Here is a 20,564-nt window from a genome sequence, read left to right on the forward strand (position 1 = left end):
TATTATTGATTCAAAACATTTTGTCCTTCCTCTGTTGTAGTAAACCACATAATCTCTTCCATTTTACGTACCTATTCTCATTTTCTTTCCTTCTACATGTCCTTAAAAAAGGATAGGGGAGGAAAACTAAGAAATAGTTTGTGGACTATAAATCACCTAACCTCTTACACCCTAAAACCTCCAGCTATTAGAATAGTATTTTTCTTTCCTGTTTGTAGCTTCTGCTTGTTTATCAGCCGCTGATTCTTGTTCCTGACTTAGGCACAGGATGAAGAATTTCTACACTTGTTTGAAGAAAAAACGGCATTCATAGGTTGACTAGTTTCCCTTCTGCTCACAGATCTCCAAATACCAGCAGCTAAAGCAACCAGTACTGTCTGCCTCTACAAATGGCTGCTGCAAACTAGTGCCCCATATGATTGCATCCCTGTGACAAGGATTGCCAGAAAAAAAAAAAAAAGAAAAATAATTTTTAAAACGCTAGTATGATTCCAGGAAGGCTGGTAGAGCACTGAGGATCAGTGCAAGATCAAGCTCTATGAAAGGAAAGGACAAGGAAAAAAGGACAGGGAAAGGGGAAAGAAAAAGGAAAAAAGGAAAGGGAGAGAGCTGCTGTATATTGTACGCTGCTGTACAGGTATCATGCCTGCATGCTGAGCAGGCTTGTTCCTCATCTGGAGCAGCTCCCCAAATGCATCTCTGTATCCTGTTCCAGGCAAGCTGGGAAAACAGGCTTTATATTACAGCTGTATATCCAACAGGCTGAAGAACAGTAACCAGAAAAAAGTGCAAGAGTGGAAAGAGAAAGTGTAGGTGCTGGGAAAGCTTTTTCAGACACCCTAAAGGCTTATCAGCTAACTCATTTGTGTTCTCACCCAAAACCAGGCAGCAGTGGGACTGAATACAGGAGAAGGCACAGTACCTTCACCAGAAACCACACACCCTCCCTGAAAGAAAAGCCAGCAGCAATAGCAATACACCCATCACCAAGCGTCCTCTGGATTGTGGATATGAGGGTCTTAGCGCTTATCACTGACGAATGCTTGAAAAGTCTATGCATTTCTCACTTTCTCTATCACGCTGTCACCATTTAACAGAACGAAAACCTAGTTAAAGCGCTGTAATGTTAACTGCTGTTCCGGGAACTCTTAGGTAATTTAGTAGCCTACAGTATTTATTGATGGTATTCACTGTTGGAAATTTTTTGGTAATATTTACTGCTTGAAGACAAAAATTGTAGTTAATTTAAATGGACAACTAGTCTGGGAAACTATAAAAAAAGTGTGCTTACAGCTAGGAAATGGCAAATTTATTGCATAAAAAGGCAAAATTGTTTTTCGTGCTTATTTTAAGTAATTTATGTTGGTGGTTCTAAAATAACTATAATTTCTCCAGAAAGAGATTCTGTTCTATGAAAAGTTGCATTCCACCCTCATCAGCTACTCTTGAGAAGAACATAGCAGAACCAATGAGATACAAAGAAAGGAAAACAAGAAATAAAGGCTGGAAGGAAATAAAAAAAGAAGAAACAATACACACCCCACTTCCCCCGAAAGTCTAAAGAATAAATAAGGCATGCAATCGATAGAAGAAGCAATAGTACCCAAAATTATAGCCTAAAGCTGTTTATCCTTCACAATGGGTAACATACATCAACATATAGGGAAATTTAAAAAGGTAACAACATTTCAAGCTGGTGTGGAGGACATCTTTTCTTTAGGTAGAAAATGCTTTTAGCATAGCTAGAATTTCTCAGATAAATTGGGACTGCTTTGTGAATCAAAATTGTGACTCTTTTTATGCCAAAGTATTGGGAGGAACAAAATGAAGCTACTTCACAGTAATTGGCGTTTTCTGAGACGTCTTGTCAACATCTCTTTTCATGCTCTACGTATCCATAAATCTCACAGCATGAGTAGCCATGAAAAAGAGCACCAACACTGATGTGAAGCATTTTCAGACTCGAATGAACTAGATGATTCAACATCTATTAGAATCAGAGTAGTAATACTTTAAAAAAGTAAAAACACATGCAACAAACACCTTGCATTTTTTCTTTCAGTCTATCTCTACATTGAGATGAAGAAGAGAACCCACTAATGCAACAAACGTGAAAATTTTTTTTCTAAAAATTAGACAGCAAAAAGGGGAAAAGATATTGGCTTCTGAAAGCTGTATCTACATTACATTGCATAGACCTAAGTTGAACCTAAATCAAGTCAAGCAAAACCATCACTATGTGGTTTTGATACCACCTAACTATTTGGTTTTGATACACTAAGCCTTGTCCTATATCACTAATGGGAAAAAGAAATCCAATTACATATGTTAACAACTAAGAACTTTTTCCCCAAGTCCTTAAATCTCAAAGTGAAACACGTTCTAGGCAAGAATTTTTAATGAAACATGAGTTAGCGGAGCAGTGATGGGAAACCACAGAAGGACATGGCAGTCCACATGAAGTACTACTAGGGTTTTGGCACCGGCCCCTGATAAGTACAAGAAATAACCTAAAACCCTTACACATCAGGCTTCATCTTGAATAACTGTCCACTGGCTGGACTGCCTGAACACTTAGGGTCATTCAGAAATACTCACATCGAGATGTAAAAATATCAGCTAAGCTCTACACTGATGAGACAGTGAGCAGTACTTCAGAATCACTGAAAGTCGATGTAAAGAATTTTAAAATAACAAGGCCATAGAAATATTAACTCTAGGAAAAGAGGAAGCACTGACAATCAGCACTGATAGTCAGACTAACATTTGAAAGCCACATCTATTCATAAGCAAGTATGCTAGCTGAACTTGTTAATATCCACCCACTTCTGCATGTCTTGCACTGTAAGACTAATGAGCCCTATACCAAACTTCCCCCAAACAATACCAGTAATATGGCAGGGTTGTTTCCTTGCTTCTTGTTTTCTTTGTTTGCTTAAGTATCCTTGGTGCAAATTAAATAGGACATTTAAGGATCTAAGACAGGAAAATTGTCCGTGTATACAGCATATTGCTCTAGACCCTCCTAGCTCTCTCAGCTAATGGTTCCCAAGTATTCCCTGTTGTAGATGTGCTCTTTTTGCAGATTTTATTTCTGTTAGTTTAACGACATCACGTGCTACTTTAAATGAATTAATTTCTATCAGATTCATTACTCTGCTTGTAATTTATTTGGAATCTACATTTGGAAATCATGGCTGTAATTCAACCACTAAATCTGTGGTTTTTTTCCGGTAGATATTCAACAGTAGAAGTATATTGATGATACATTTGAAATGCAAAAATAAATTTAAATTACCAATTTGTACATACTCTTAAACACATCATTTAGTTAATTTTGATACTATGTAATCTTCCTTGACATTCAGAAGTTTCTTCTTTGTGTAGCTGAATACGTGCACCTTTCTCAGGAGTCCATATATATCCTCAGAATATTTAAGAAGTCTCATTCATCCTTCAATTGTTCATAAGGAACCCATACAGGCATATCAGCTCCATTTCTGGAACAAGGTTCTAAATGTCAGCAATGCAAATACGATGCAATAACCACTATGCCCAAGCAGCTGCAAAGCAAGGTGATGCAAGACCAACAACATATTAAGGATGTGCAGTGCATGTCATTACTTGCACTTCTCATCCCCAAACCCAAGACATATAAATTACCCTGGAAAACAAACAAAAGAATTTCCAGTTAGAAGTCCAAAGGTATTTAGGAGAGAAAAGCTTCCAAACACCTGCCTTTTCTCACTATTGTGACAAGGAATTTCACAGGGAAACAGTGTACTTCAACCACCTGAAAAGTAACAATGGAAACAGGATGTGATGAGGATATTGATATTTTCACAGAAGTTTCCAAAACAGGTTTGTCACAGTGGTGTCCATTTAAAATTAAGCAGAATACCCATTGTGACATTTCCCTTTTTTGTGCACTTGCTTTAAACCAGGAAATATTTGAAAAAGTAAGCCACAGTAAATATGATAATCCTATAACCTTCCTTTAACAAAACAGCCCAAGCAAGCAAGCAAAAAAAACCCCCACAACCCACATGCTGTAGTCTTCTAAATGTTTAAATAACTGTTCTACAGACCAGAAACCCAATCAGCAAACAAGAGAAAATTAAGCATGGTATAAAATTCACAGTAAGAAAAACATCAGAAGGCACGTCTACAGTTTCTTTCACTCCTAGCATTTCCTCCATTCTGGATTCGAACAAAACCACTCATATATAGAAATACAAAAAACTACTTGAAAAATATTCATTAGCTCTTCCCTTCTTCCAAAGCATGTCCAATTTTTTCTGTAGGTGTAGGTACTACTTTACTGGTACACTTTTCCTCTTAAGACACCTGATGTTTTAGCTACATTTCTTTTTCTTACCAGATCGGAAGCGCTCATCCCTCGAGTTGGTAGAACGGGATTTCTGCTGTTTAGATACAGCAGCAGTAGCTTGTGAAGAACCTGGGGCTCTGTTCTCTGCTTGCAGGGATGGATCCACACCTGAAACACAGTTTTATTTCAGTACAAATTCAGGTTCACAAATAAAACATCTGCTTCCCATGTCTACATTCTTTTACCACCCTTGACACCTACTTACAAGTTCAACCGGAGCCCTAAGTCTATACCTTTAAAAAAATCTCAACTTGCAACTGCATTTTAAATTATTTAAACTAAAACCTATCTTGATCTGATAAGCATTCCACACAGAAGATAAGAAACACTTCTGAGTAACAGAAAAACTCCTTTGCCTCTTGCAGGAGTTTACAATCATTTGTCATTAGGTGTTCTGTATGCCAGATCCATGCGGAGGGAGGAGAGGGAACCAATCTTCTCCCAGCTTACTGCTAGACATCAAGAGAAATGCTGCAAAGATGGTTACAATTACACATTGGACTTGGAGATCTTGAAGAGACAAGATGATACTGCTCCACCTTTAAATAAAGCTTGAAGCATTCTGTCAAATTTCTTTTGAGTCTAAACACAAGACAGCTAATTTGAGTAAAATTTAGGAATGTGCATATCTGTTTAATCTATTCCTATTTAACAGAGCAATACTCAGAAAACTCACTTTTACAAAAACTCTGCAGAGTTTTTATTAAAATAAAAAGTTTTTATTGAAACTTTGCAGACATTAAGGGCGGAATTACTCTGCCAGCTTCAGCTAAAAACTACTGCTCTAACGTAGGTTGGCTGGGTACTTTATATACTCATTAAAGGATTACAGATCTTCCCATCCCCTTAAAGGGTAACAAAAATAAGAGGAACTGAACCGCTCTCTAATTGTTTCCTCTGCACCTCGTGCCCAGGGAGAGAGACAGGTTTGGAAATCTGGGCGCTGAACTGTAGGACTAGAAAAGATAAGAGTAAGGAATTATGAGTAGAGCATTAATCTCTTCTTCCACTTACGACTAACAACCCTCTTTTGGAGGAAAAAAATGGCACAAAAAAAATAGTCTCCTGCTCTTTTGTTGCCTTCTTCACCCAAGGTCCCCTGTGACAAGATCACACAAAATTGACCTGATGTTTGGCACGTTGGCCTTCCTAATGTAGATATGCTGTTGTCTGAAAATTTCATAAACAGGCAATCTATTTTATGGAGACTCCCAGCTTAGCTGCTTGTCCTGTTCTGTTTTTCCCATGAATCCCTATTTTGAACTCCTGCAGCTGATATGTAAGCAAGTTAACTACAGAGCCTTGGAATCAGAACTCATAAGACCACAACCAAGCCCCTTTCCCACTCTGTGACCCCATGTGCTGGGCAAAGCTGGTCAGCATAACTTGTGATCAATGACACTTGCTGCATCTGGCACAAGGGTTTAGCCCTTGAACGTACAGGGAAAATATGATGAAAAATGAGCTAATTGGAATAATCAATCAACAGATGACAAGGTGCATGTGGGATGCCTCCAAGCCATGTGCAACTTGAGCATTGTTATTTGGCCACACCAGTACTGGGGGCAGAGGGAGCGGGGAGGAGAAGGGACCCCAAATAAGCATAAGAGTGCATAAAGCTTAAAAGCTTACCAACTCCAAAACCAGAACGCTCTCCTCCTCCAACACTTAGAGAACAGACTTTTGTGGGTCAGAGTTAGGGCAGCTGTATTGTGATGAAATATGTATCAGTGAACCTCAAGAGCTCCCTTTAAATTAGGATGAGGCACAAAAACAGTGGCACTGTTGGAAACCACAACTGTGTTTCATCAGGTTAAATATCCCTTTTTGCTTTCTCAAAGAAGAAGGTTTCACATCATAGTGAAAAAATACTAAGGATGAGTCTGAAAAACATCACTTTTTGGTAAAAACAGTAAGATATTGCATTTAACTCTTAGGCCACACAATTATGTGCCAGAAAAATCCTGTTCCACAAGCTTGGTGAACTTGTTAATTTATTCTGGTACTATGCAAATCACTACCTTAGCCTTCAGCAAAAGCAGCTGGATAATTAGGCTAACTCCCCCCATTCACACTGAAGAAAAAAAAAACATTTTTGTAATGGTTTTTTTTGTTTGTTTTGTAACAAAAATACACTTTATTTTTGTTAGATAGACACTTGATTCACTATCACTGTATTTTGTCCATTTTTAACTTACCCAAAGCTAGCAAGAATGAAAAGTCATTTTAAAGAGGCTGCTTGTTCCAATTAACTGAACAATTCATTTCTACAAAATGCAATTAAAGTTAATGTTTGAATTATAACTGTATTTTTCCATCCACTAACACTGGAGAATCAAGACTAACACTGACATTTCTAGCAGTTTTCATTTATACAAGCAAAAATTATTTTACTATAAAAGCACTGAACAGTTGACAGCACAATGAAGACTCTCTGCTAGCATTGCTGGGGAGGATGCCTAGCTAAACACACCTGGCATTAGATAGGCAGAGATAAAAATTTAAAAAACATACTTAGCAAAAGCACAAAATTTACTGCTAGAGGACTCTCCTGGGCAACCCACATGCAGAGCAGTTGCCCTATTGCCTCTTTCATCTCATCTGCGTAAGATGTGATGTCTTAACGTCAAAATCAATGGTTTTTAAAGACTTTCACCAATGTCCAGGCAAACTCTTATTCGAAACATCTATTAGACAGTCAAATCTAATTACCTTTGCAAAAAGACTGATCTTGAAATTCATCTCCCAAAATAGAAATTCAAAGTAATTTCAGTTCTAAACTAGGTTAATTTATGTAAGTTGTACCAGTTTACTAGCTGAACCTTTCAAAAGTATTCTCTTCCAAGTTTTAACGGTAAATTGAAAAGTAAAACCAAAGGAGTTAAAAGAGCATGGCAACAACTCCCTCATCTCAGTTTTACTTGCATTGCTACCCAGTTATGTATCATGCCTCCAAACATCCACAGTCTGCAGAAGACAACCTATCATATTAAGCAGGAGGCTGAAGAGAAAACTTCAGGCTCTTCGTACGCTATTAAACCTTTCTACAGCTGTTGAACTGGATCTAGAAATAAGAAAGGAACAAAAGACGACAACCAGGTTCAAAGCACTAAAAAAAAAAAAGGAAAAGGGGTATGACAAGGCAGAAAATAAAACAAGTGTGGGAAACTCCCGGTCTGGCTCTAGGCCAACCTTTTGGTCCATCCAGCCCTGCTCTAGTCCTTCTCTGCTGTCTCCTCCGCACCCGACACCCTGCTCTGCCCAAAGACCACGGCCAGCCATCCAGCCTGCAGCACGCTCCTTCCCTTACTGCCCCTCCACCCCCAAGCTCTTCAGCCCATCTCCCCCAACCCTGCCTCTGGTTTCCACTCCCTCTCCATGGATTCAAGCCCTACAGAACTTCTGTTCATGTTTCTCTGTTGTGGTCTGTTTACCACCCACACTCGCATAGGGCCCCTACCAAAACAAGGGAGGTTTTTGCCAAGGACTGCAGTATTTCTTAGTTCCCTTTGCCTGCCCTAAAGGAGAGGGAGCTTCAGGAGTTTCCTAGTTAGAAACAGGTAGTCTATAAGAATAGGTAAGGTCTTTCCTGGCAGGTTTTTCAGCCATTTATTAATGTATGCAAGGAGGAGGGGCAGGGCCAGGTGTGCTGGAAATAGCCTCTCCTTCCCCATTAGTACCGCTTCATACATCATGGCAGAAGAGGTGCATAATTGTGTAGCACCTTCACATAAAGTACCTGCATGTAACCCCTTGATTTCACCATCACTAGGATACCTCGTACTCCTCAGAGTCTTCTCAAGCAAATCTGCATAGCTGTGCTAATGCATACCTACCTTAAGTACAGCTCCACAATAACAATCATATTAATTCCAGATTTCTTTAAGTAGAATTTTAGATACAGTTATTTCCCACTGAACTGTAAAGGAAAAAAAGCTAACTCTTCTCACAAAAATTACCTGAGATGCTAAAGTTTTACATGAAACACATACGCTGAGTTCTAAATCTTTCCATAGAAAACTTAAGGCAGGAGACTAAATGGAAATTATTCCTCAAGAGACTGATATCTGAGGACTGAGGACTTCTCTTTACTTTTTGGTCTGAGAAGCCTCACCTCAGTTATTAAACATCCAGTCATTACTCAGGTCACAGTTCAATTTTATCATTCTTTGTTGTCATACCACATCCCAGGACGTATCACCTCATGCACACATTTTTGTCTTCAAGATCTGAAATGATCTAAGCATTCACACCTTCCGGGTCAGCGAAGCTGAATAAGGGTCTACCCAATGTAACTTATTACCCAGAATAAGATATTAGAAAATCATGAGTTAAAAAAAAAAAAATAGCAATAGGCATCATATACATGCATTATGTTTGACAATCTTCCACTGTTCTATAACATTCTCCTCTACTCCAGGAAGCAAACTTCAGCTCATAAGTTTCCACTTGGAGAAAATGAAACAATTTTAAGGGCATTATTACTTTCCATTAAAGGAAGCATACAACAGCAGCAAAAAATACAAGACACTTGTTAAATCCAAACAGTAGCCAGGAAACTAAACTGCCTCAATGAAAATACCAATGGCAAGAGACATGCTTATTTAGACATTATGACAAGACTGGTAAGCAGAACAGCTACGTGTCATTAGCTGGAACTTTTATTTCTCAAAGTAATAGTCCATTCTATGCAGTAGTTCAGGAGATGCCTCACAAGCAGCCCAGCTCTCCTAACGTAAGTTGACCCTGCCTGTCAGTCACAGCCCAAATTAATATAAATTGCCTAAGTGCCATGCAGCATGGTTCTAATCAAAGCAGGCAGTAAAAGAAGCAGAAGCCAGATATGAAAAGCCCCCGTGGCAGACACTCACCAAAGTCAACACTAGGAGCAGGGAACGGCAGGTGAAGCACAGCAATCAGGGGAAGATGGCTGGCTGTGCAGCACCCAGCTCCAGCAGAGAGCAATGGGACAATTCAATTCCTATACCTTGGAAGATCCCTGTTAAAACACTCCTCGCTTGGCTATCAACTTTCAAGGTGATGCTCGCCACATCACTTACATAAATTTGGTTATATTAGCTGAGCCAGCAGAGACAATGTCTATTTAAGCACATTAATTAGAAAAGAAGAAAGCAAGCTACCAAGGATGATGGATATAACCACATGGTGCAGTTGGCCAAAGGTTCTCAGACTTCAGATCCAGTTCACCAAAATAGACAGAAACCTCAGGGAGCCAAGTGTCATTGACACACCCAAGTAACTGGCCACTGAAGAGAAAAAGTGGTTCAACAAGATAGTTCAGGGACGTCACAGTGAAATCCTGTTTCCATATCAGCAGCCCTAATGGAGGAGAAAAGCTTCCATGCAAGATGGCAGCAACTTAATGAAGAGAAATTATTCCATAACGTGTCTGCTTGATAAGATGGCCAGATTTACTTTTGAACTGATAGATACCCCTCTAGGGGCAAGAATTACTGTGTTAGGTGTTTCCACCATGAACCAACTGTCCAGATTTCTGACAGTATCAGAGAGAGGGCTGCGTGATGACTTTCCACCTGGGTGTAAAGGTGAAAAGTTCTCACAACGTATCTGAACATGGTCTTGGAAAATATTGGAGATGAACCAGCAGTAAGAGTTCATGCAGACACCAGTAAGGCAGGAAAGAGGTTTTCGAGTTACAGCTTGAACTGTTTAGAAAGGAAGCTGAAGACCAGCACCTTCATGGTAGCATAATCATTCCTGGTAAAAGACACAGAAATACATCAGGAGATGGAGACAACATGTGCCTGAGAAAACCGTGGAACAAAAAAAAGTTTCCAGTTAATTGAAACTAATAAGCTTTTGGAAGAATAAGCAACAGCACAGTAAGCAACAGAGCATCTACAAGTTTAAGAAAGCAAAATTAACAGTCATGGCAGACACTATCCCCTAGCTTCATCTCACAAATGAGATGACAGTCTTGTCTTCTGTTCTAGAGATATCACTTTTGAATGTCTCCTCCCCTTCCCTCCAAGTGAAATATGATTTTCCTTTACTATGCAGTCATCTCTTCCCTTTCAGCGAGGCTCCCCATTCTCTTTTTTTTTCCCCTGAAAGTCTCCTCCAGGCATCTTTTGCTGAAGTTTTATCAAAACTAGTGTTCCCACAGTACTGCCTAGGAGATGATGGAGAAGAGGGACTTGTACTACAGGCAAGAGCCAGAAATACCCACACGGGACCATCTCCCATTCCAATCTAGCATCTCAACTTCTCCAGAGGGAATTTCAGAAGAAATACACTAACATAGGAAGGATGACGTAGCACCTGCACATGTTCAGAGCAGAAGTCCCTCAGCTAATACCCAACACCAATCTCCTACTCAGCACAACACATCAAATGGAAAGGAACTGGGATTTTATGGTTGCTTTCCTTGCTCAGAGAGTACGCAAGGAATTGGTCGGGATGTGGTTACTAACACTAGGTTTAAGCAAAGGGGAAAACTCTAAATGAGCTAGAAAAGTTGGCTGGTACTCCTATCTGGAGGTTTGCTTACGATAAGCCCTTTGTCAAACCTCTCAGCTGTTAAACTAACTAATTCATATTTGCCATTACCACACCCTTCTGCAAATATTTTGAGGAGTTTTGCAGTATGATTCTTCGGGGCAGCCATCTAGCTTACATAACCCTGTGCACATTGAAGAATAAACTCTTCCCCTGATCTGCTTGCACATAAACCCTCCTTCATTTTGACTGAGCCTTGAAGCCAAAGTCAGTTCATTTGTTTTCAAGAATAAGAACATGAGAAAAAGGAGTAATACCTTACGTGCTTTTTAATATTTTGGGGGTTTAATGACCCAAACAAAGGAAAGCCATAAGTGATAAAGCTGGAGCAGAGGAAACTGCAAACCAAATTATATCAAAGTTTACACAGAAATACAGTACCTTTTATTAGAACCAGTAATAGCTGGGACAAAGTAGACAAGAAGAGGAGACACCCCCCCCCACCTTGATTTCAGATATAATTCCTTTGTCATACAATTCCTGTGCATCTGTAGGTACTTCACTTTTACCAGACATACCAGCTAGTAGAACATTTCTCTGCTTACAAAACCCCTGTTGGCAAAATCTCCTTGTATTATATGGCTTGCAAGCAATACTACCACTAATGATACTCATGGTGCTTTAAAATTTTAAACCACCTTTATAAAACCCAAACTGATAAAGATGTTGATGCAATAGAAAAATATCAGCTCTTGGGAACATAACAAATGAGTAAAGAACACTGACTGAATAGCATTTCTGGTTTAGGCCTCAAAGAGCTCCTTAGAGGTTTATGAAAGAACAAGCTGAAATCACTTGTCCTTATTTTAAAAAAATCTAAAGAACCATACGTTTTAATAATAATAAAAAAAGATCAGCTTGTTTCCTTTAAGACTATTTCAATTATTCGCCAACTTAAATATAAGACAGCGTTAGTAACAGAAGTGAAAGATATCTCTGTATGTGTTAATTTGTCTCAGATTAAAGCACTATGAAAAATTGGCTTAACTGATAACACTGAATGACAATTGGATCTCGCAATACTCAGAGGCAAGGTTTTGCTGTATTAAAAAGAAGCTCTATGCTCAGGTTACTTGATATTTATAAAATGCAACATTTAGCATTGCTTTTAACTCAATAAAATAACCTGTGATTGGCTGCCATACAGGGGTTTGGGTTTTTTTGCATTTCAACTTTTTTTTTAATCCTGACTATTAGAAATAGTATTTTGTTAATGACAATCAGTTCAGGGATTTTTGTTCTCACTAGTTACACTATTACTCTATGAAAAATTACACTGGAGACATGCAAGTCTCTAAATTTAATCCACCACAGGAAAACTCCAGGACAGCAAGCCGATGTTAGCTCAAGAAAAGAGATGCAAAGCTTCACATGGTAACAGCTTTTTCTTTTTTTTTTTTTTTTTTTTTTTTTTTAATTTCACAGTAATACAAGAAGCTTGACCTAACCACCTTGGGTTTTCTAGGTCATACTTTATACCAGATTTTCCTCAGGTAAGCTTTCTCAAAACTACCATTAATCTGGACTAGTACTTACAGTTGACAAACACACCATGTCCTGTAACAGCTCTCAGAGGAAAATGAAGAATGTGTGTTTTTTCAAGTTTATAAAGCAGAAGCATGCCTGATTTAGTATTTACATATCTCTCCATTTTTGTTTTCTTTATATTTGTTATGTTGTCACTAATAGATAAGCAGCAGTGGCAGTTGCACTATGGTTAACGTATTTTATTTCACAATTAATCCACAAAAGCAACAATCTTAAAAATTTACTTGCCCAAGATGAAGATGGACATTTGGAACTTTTATGTGAAACCTGATGGTTGAAGAGACGATCAGAGGCAGCAGGGGTGAAACAGTAAGTTTTAATTTGGAAGTGATTGTTTCTTCTCGTACCAGATTTGTTTCTAACATCTACCAAAACAGACTTGACATAAGAAAGCTAACAGGAACAGACCATTATGTGCTGTGGCTAATTACAATCATGTTGCTAATGCAGAACAAGTCTATATCATTGGATGATTCAGTGCAGATCCACTACTGACTACAGAAGTACAGCCTCAAGCTGAAGCAATTACCTTCAAGCCAACAGAAGTCTCTTCCGTCATCTCAGGATTAGATGGAAATCAACCAATGTATTTTTCATGTTTGAATTTATCTCATTTCTTCTGCTTTGGCTTGGAAGTGTTCTTGAATCTTTAAGATCACCAGGTCCTAGCAGGTTCTCCCGACAAACGATTTCTTTTTTAAGTACTTAAGTTCATTTGAAGTACATTTAAGTACTTTTAAAAACCACCTATGTTGCCCAAGACAATCTCTGCAATTTTCTTTTTCTCTTCCCAACAGAGCTCTCCCAGGTTGGTTCTAGCTACCATACCAAGACCTGTCTTGGACTTTCTCAGAGAATAATCTTGGAATTTATTCTTGTTGTTCTCACAAATGGCAAAAACAAGGAAAGGAAAACTTACATGCATCTTTTGTTCTCCAGAAATACAGGGCATTCAAGCCCTGATGACCCTGGGGTGCCTTGGCTAGGAAGAGGTTGCTGAGTTTATGAATGAGCACAGTGGTCAATCTGCAAATCCAGTACCAGCATGGAAGGTGGGCCTCAACGGAATACAGGTACTCAAGGCACTGGCATTTGACAACTAATCTACAATATGACAGCTGGCCTGAAATGCTAGCACTGAGTTTTCTCAACTGAAAGCATGTTTAGAGCAGGAAAATCTGACTCCTGAAACATTCAAGAGCTAGGAAGAAAACAAGTAAAGCATAGGCAAATAAAAAATAAAAACATGTAACACTATATAGCTGTTATTATTATTATATGTAATATATATTATAAATATTATATATGTAAAACAGTGTGGCTGTTTTATTTATTTTTTTATATATATATAATATAGATTAAACTATAAATAGAACAACTACACTGGCCAAGCTTTTAAAACTACAGAAAATATTTGGTTTTTTAAAGAAACAGCTGGTAGGTGAGCAGGAAATTACCACAGTAGCAAAGGATGGTTCCAGAGTAATTCCTATTTAACAAAAGAGAACGCAGACTACCTTCAAGTGACTGACTGGTTGCTGTCAGAACCTCAGAGGTTCGTATTTCATCTTCCCCTTTGGTTAAAATAACTTTGAAATGGTTTCAAGTGCCTGGAGTATCAGCAGAATTCAGATAATGGCATGGCAACCACTAAAAAGAAATCTACAGTAACCAACATACCACATTTGAGTGCAGAGAAGAAATCTTATTTATTTCACGTTCAACAATCAGCTCATGACATTCCACTACCTGACATGAATTTTTTGATGCTCCAATGACAAATGTTAACTTCACAGGTAGAAGTTACCTGCTCTCCCAAGCACAGCACCAAGATTGCTTATAATGAGGCTTTTGGAGTTGCCATCATCCCTGGTACTCTTTCTCATTCTGAGATATATCCCACAGGTGGGAATACAAAGTGATTCTAGAAAGAAACAGTTCCTTTAACCATCAAAAGTTTCCTGAAATTCAACAGAAAAATGGTGATGAACTTTGGCTACAAGGAAAAAAAAGAAGGGAGTACAGTATTTGCTCCCCATCAGGACAGTACACTCCAGGATGCAAGTTGCCAAATTTCACTGTAAACACTGCTCATTTTATCATGTTATTTCTGAATCTTTTTACACCCAAGCTCTATCCACATTCAAAATGTATTTTTGCAATGTGTCTGATGGCTTCACTCAGAAGCTTCACCTAGCAGCATGCCAGATTGCCTACAGATATAATTAATGATTTCCTCAGTTTTATCTGAAATTTGGGTGCAGAGTTTGACTGAGGAAACTAATTACTGACTGATTACTGTTAAGGCTTGCTATTAGTCAACACTTCTTTTTACTTTTGCACAGTGCATTTGGTTGGATTAGTGAAAGATAACACATTTTAATTAGTATTTCCCCGTAACTACATAGTTTTATGGTTCCTAAGTGAAATCTAACATTTCCGCTAACTCTTCATAACTGCAGGTTTAGAATTTTAGAATGCAAAACAGAGCCTACAGGAACACGACTCCTGAATACTAGCATGTTCTACTTCATTTTACTGTTAATTGAAAATATTCTTTGCAGCCACTTCTGCCTTTTTCTATTCACCAAGCCCTCTGTGGGGTTATTTAACACTGTCTGTATAATGATTTGGTTCCCCACAGATTCAGCTACACAGTGCAGCAGAAACTTAATCCAATCCATTTTACATGGCATTGAAAGAGCAGGAGTTCTCATATGATTAGTTTTTACGTGGCAGCTGATGAGGTATAACATGAAAAGTTAAACTTCCAGAACTCAAATGTTACGAGTATATGAGTATGCTTTAAAACACAAAGATCATACAACTTGTTGACTCATAAAAGATCCCATCAACTACCCATGTAAATCCGAATGCTATGATTACAGATATCTGTTTCCAATTTCTAACAAGACAGAAGAATCACTTACCCCAAAATCGTAGAAAACCCTGTCCATGTCCAAGTCTAAGTTGAAGAACCTACAGCAGATTCACAGAACAGTCACCCTCCCCTCTCAATTTAAGCCGTCTCTTTCCACAGTTGCTTCCAAACCTGTGCCACCACTTTTTCCTTCTTTACAAGCACCACATCAACATGCAGTCCTACCTTAAGTTCTCTAATCGTTTCATATTTCATAAACCAACAGTAATCAAAACCTTTCATTTCAAACAATTTTCCCATTACTCCTTTTTCCACTTTCCTGCCTCTCACCAGGAATTCTATTTCTTACTCAATACTTTCACTGCCCACCCTACATTTTGTTAAAAACCTTACAATTCAGCAGAATTGTACTATCAACTAAAGTTTGGTAACAAAACAAGTAGAGCTAGGTATTGATGCACTACGAGGAAGACATCAGGTTTTGTGAAATTCAAATAAGTACATGAGATATAATTAACTGGTCAGCAGTCTTTATCTCATAGACCAACAGAGAAAAGACGACAATGCATATACTTGGAAAAGAAATGATGACCAAATCAGCTTTAGAAAGACACGAGTTATTGGTCCTGGGGATGGTCAAATCACAGACTCTTCAAATCTAAAATGCTTGCATCCATCAGTCTGCAAAAACTTGATGGATAATGGGAAACTTAATGAATCCTATCAGAAATGCTACTTAGCAAAGGAAAAAAAAAAATCCTGCAATCAAATTGTTAATGATAAAAAATTACTGCAGGCTCAAAGCCACTGGGACTCCCACACATTAATCTGAGCCATGCTGAAGCTGTGTCAATTAATAAAATTCCAAGCTAGAACTGGGTTAATGGAACATGTGTCAGAAAATGGAAATAAGGAGTTAGCTTAGGGTTTTAAGCAAACTTTGTCTTTTTGCCAGAGTATCATTCTTTGTGCTCAGAGGCAGACAGCCCGCTCACTCTCTTTTTAGCATATCAAAGCTAGATTCCTGTCATCTTAATGCAAAGCTAGGCAGAAGCAGTAGACAAATCGGGTAATCCAGTATTTCTTAGAAGATGTGGTATCAAGCAAGTAGGACAAACCATAGGATCAGCTAATTTTTGACCACTCCCTAAGATGATTAGGGAAAACCTGGCTTAACAAGGAGAAATTTTTAAGTAGCTGGAAATCTAAAGGGACCTAGGATTCTTAGTTGAGCCTAGTACCAGATCACAGACAAAATAGGAGACCACTGACTTGCACTGCCATCTCCTTAGGACATGCTTTCTTACAGTTATTGTCCAGGATGTTAAGGTGTTAACCTAGATTATACGAAGTCACTTCCCCTGAATGAAACACTCCTGAACGCCTCAAGTTTGAAAGAGACGCTTCAGCGAAAACAATTCTAAAAGAGTGCCATAAACATATTTCTCCTACTCATTTTTTTTTTCTTCCAAAGCTGTCTAACAAGTCAATCCTGTAGTTTCATACACTGCTTCAGCTGAGGAAGTTCCTGAATGAGTAGGTTACCTAAATAGTGTATTACAAAACACCTTTGGAAATTATACAGGTATCACAGCAGGCTTCTAGAGCAGACAACTGAATTTAATCAGTTCTAACAGCCCTGGAAACCCTGCACAGGAGTCAATGTTGCTTCTAAGACCCCAAGCGTTAGAATATGACAGGGGGCCAGCAGTATTCATGCAGAAAAGGGGAACAAAGGTGCTTTACACTGCATCCTAGCTTTAAAACTTACTTAAAAAGGTATGGAAGACAAAGTGCTGTACTTTCCTAAGCTACATTTGAGAGCTCAGAACTTGAACTATTTGTACAAACAGCCTTTCCATTTAAGGGTTGAGAGGGAAAAAAAATAAAAAATAAAAAACCCTCCATCAATAGAAAGAAGGCAGAGTAAATAAACAGTTATGAGGGATTAAAACAAGAGACAGAAATCCAAAGACATGACTTTCTAGTAGACAGAGTTCATTGACAGAACATTTCTGTAACTTAGTCCTCAGCCAAAATCTATACTTAGCCTGGTCTCAAAATATTTAACTAAGCTGAGTTGGAGGACAGGGTATTTTGAACAGAAAAGTGAGACAGTTCCTTAGAGAAAAATGGTGTAAGGAGGAAAAGCTGTGGCAAGTGAAGCTAGACCTTGCTGCTGACTGCAATATTTATCAAAAAAATCCAAACTGCTTCTATTCAAGGAATGAGTCATTTTATAGAGATGAGTTAGGTCCTGTGTGGTCTACAGAGTATTATAAATTTGCTAAGGGAAAAACTATAGCTGTTCTTAAAAAGAAAAAAAAACAAAAAACCAAAACACAACCACCAACCTGTGCTAAGAAACTCCATGATGAAACACCAGATCATGTTCTAACTGTTCAACGCCAAATACACACCATATAGCTTTTTCTAAAACACCACAGCTCAACGGTCAGCAGAACTCATGAGAATAAAACTTTTGTCTATCCTGCTACGAAGAGCCACAGGGGTCACTGCATCAAGATTTCAAAAGCAAAAGGGACTATCATCTAGTTAAACAATTTGCACAAAACTGGCTGGAGATGCCCATTCCTCCTTCAAATCAATAACTTCTATACATATCAGAACCAAAATAGGACCAAAATCACAGCATTAATCCCTCTGTTCTCTGATCTGAAAGCATAACACTAACATTGTAAAATAATACCTGTTACTCTTTTTTTCTCATCTACCTACAGTGTCTCATTATCTGTTCACTCATCTCGGTTGTCTTCTCATTTTCCCTTATCTCAACCAGAATCTCTCAAGCTATGGAAGAATTGGCCTACGGTTATTATACAAGACCAAACTCAATGGCAGCACAACAGGTTTAACCCTGAGTGATTTAAGTGTCCTAGTATAAAAATAAATAAAAAAAGTTGGGCATTTAGCTTTTGGCCATTGAAGATAAATTATGATAATAACCAGCTTAAGAAGTAATAGTTTATAATAAAAAGTCAGTATTTTGAAGAAACTGGGGGGGAGAGCGGGCAGGAGGCAGAGGGCATGTGTAAAAAAAGCTCACTAAAGAATGACAGTAACGACTAGTGAGTGTTTTCATTTCATGAAACTGGCCAACTTGCTTTCAGGAGTAACTTTACTCATTTTTAAAGTTATCTTAAAGTCTTGGATGCAGTTCTCAAACTAAAGTTTGCTGACAAAAATGTTATCATTTAACATTTCACATAAAATGTTAAAAAAAACATTTCAGACTTTTTTCTTGTTCTGCACTTCTCTATAATAGCCATTTTCCACCACTGGTTAGATGCCACGTCAATCAAGCACTATTAATTCATCTATTCTATTTAGTGACAACTTTTCCATTACATATTTTCCACAGATTTAGCGCAAAAGGTGTAACTTATATACAGTCTCTTACCTTGAATTAGTGGTATGTACCGTGCTAACAGCTTTGCTCTTTTCTTTTCATATCCTTTCTGAGTGATGTCTCCTGAAGAAACGAAGAAATAAATTCATATTGGTTTGAATGCTTTTTAAATAACCCTTCTCATTTTCCTGATACCTATGATTAAACTCGCTAACTTTGAATCAGTCACATTAGCAACAAAGACATGTCAGAGAAATTCATGGCCATATACATACCACCCATGCAGCACTATCTGTGCACATACGAGAATTAATGTCTTGGAGGTATACAACAGAGGAATAATGTTTTTGTCTGCAGCACCTGTGTTGAACCTGGTTCTGGAGATATTTACCATAATGCAGAATGCAGCACAAAAGATTTGCAGCACAGCAGAAGTCAACAAAGCTGACAAGCCTGGCTCTGCACCCTTCTGGGGCCTCAGAAATGCTCAATATACCAGTGCTTGAGAGAACATCCTCTAGCACAACTTTGTAGTGCCTTTCAAACTCTAGACCATGTTGTCCGCTTTGCACTGTGCAGCACATCGGTCTCCGCTTTCAAATTCTAAGAGGTGATAATCTCCTAGCACTAGTTTTTATTCACAGTTGTCATCTGATATCCTGTTTTAAACATATATTGCAGACTCCACTGGTAAAACATGACGTCTTTTCACACAGACTAGAATAAACGGAAAACTTCTATAGAAACCCAAAATAAGTTTTTGAGACATTTCAGAATCTATACTTCCATGATTCTACCAGTAGAACAAGGTGGCTTCATGCAAAACCAGCAGCAAGCTTAGTATAAAAATAAAAAAATCCAAACACCACCAAAATTTTATGAGCTTTGTCCATTTTCTAGATCTCAGCATAGACATGAAAACAGTGATCTCAAATAACTTAAAACCACTCCCAGCTCCCAAAATTCACACTTGTTTAGACAGTGAGATACTATGCAGTTCCACTAACAAAGTAGACTTTTATCCCTCCATACTTGGCAAATGCATCACAACAGCATGAAATATAACCAAGATTAAAGATATTTAAAATATCTGATGATATTTTTGAAAACGTACTCAAGTAGAAGGTGAATTTTAGACACGTAGGCAGATAATTATATTGACTTTAATTAGGACACAAAAGTAAAATTTTACATTCAGATCTTTGCTTCAAGCACATTCTTCCAGCAACATACTGGTGAAAGAGCATATCAAACTACGGAGAAGGGAAAAAAAAAAAGGCATGAATGACATCTATATGGATTAAGTAAAACAGCCTACCTCTGGCCATTTGCTTTCTGCCAAACCTGAAACTTTTTCTCCATCCTATTCACACAAGGAATCAAAACTTAATGTCTGGAAACCATAAGAGGAGTAGCATGCTTGTTGCATGAATGGATTTAGGTCTTGCATTTGACAGAACTCCAAGAATACTACACCGTGCTATTTCTAAGGCCTCTCTGACCTCAGTTGTCAGATGTGCAGTAAGACCTGACAACATGTCCCAGACCCGGGACTTTGGGTATCTGTCTTTATCCTTACCAAAGTTTTCTGCAGGCGACCAGCAGAATCAAGAGTTATGAGGGCAATCCAGAGAAAGACAGAGCATGATTTACATGCGATTCATTCCCTTTGGAAATGAGACTATAAAATACATGTATATATAAGATAAGTTACTAGTAACAGTCATTTTTAATTCATCCAGAGAGTGGCATGGTTTGGGTATGCAGAAGCAAGAACCCCTTTTCCTCAGTCAGATGTTAGGCAGAAAAGTTCTTACTCTGTATTTTAAAATGTT

The 20,564-nt window shown here is 38.2% G+C and overlaps 1 protein-coding gene across 7 annotated transcripts in view; it reads right to left on the reverse strand.

Annotated features, from left to right (window-relative positions):
- Positions 1-20,564, reverse strand: part of DIP2A (disco interacting protein 2 homolog A) — a 124,401-nt gene that overhangs the window by 70,087 nt on the left and 33,750 nt on the right. For all 7 annotated transcript variants that reach the window (XM_076341960.1, XM_076341959.1, XM_076341957.1 and 4 more), the window contains exons 2-3: positions 18,781-18,852; positions 4,379-4,498 (exon numbers count right to left, since the gene is read on the reverse strand). In XM_076341960.1, the coding sequence (XP_076198075.1) occupies positions 4,379-4,498; positions 18,781-18,852 (192 nt within the window). The remainder of the gene's footprint in view (positions 1-4,378; positions 4,499-18,780; positions 18,853-20,564) is intronic.

This window comes from Aptenodytes patagonicus, chromosome 6 (genome assembly GCF_965638725.1).
Source record: "Aptenodytes patagonicus chromosome 6, bAptPat1.pri.cur, whole genome shotgun sequence".
Classification (NCBI taxonomy): domain Eukaryota; kingdom Metazoa; phylum Chordata; class Aves; order Sphenisciformes; family Spheniscidae; genus Aptenodytes; species Aptenodytes patagonicus.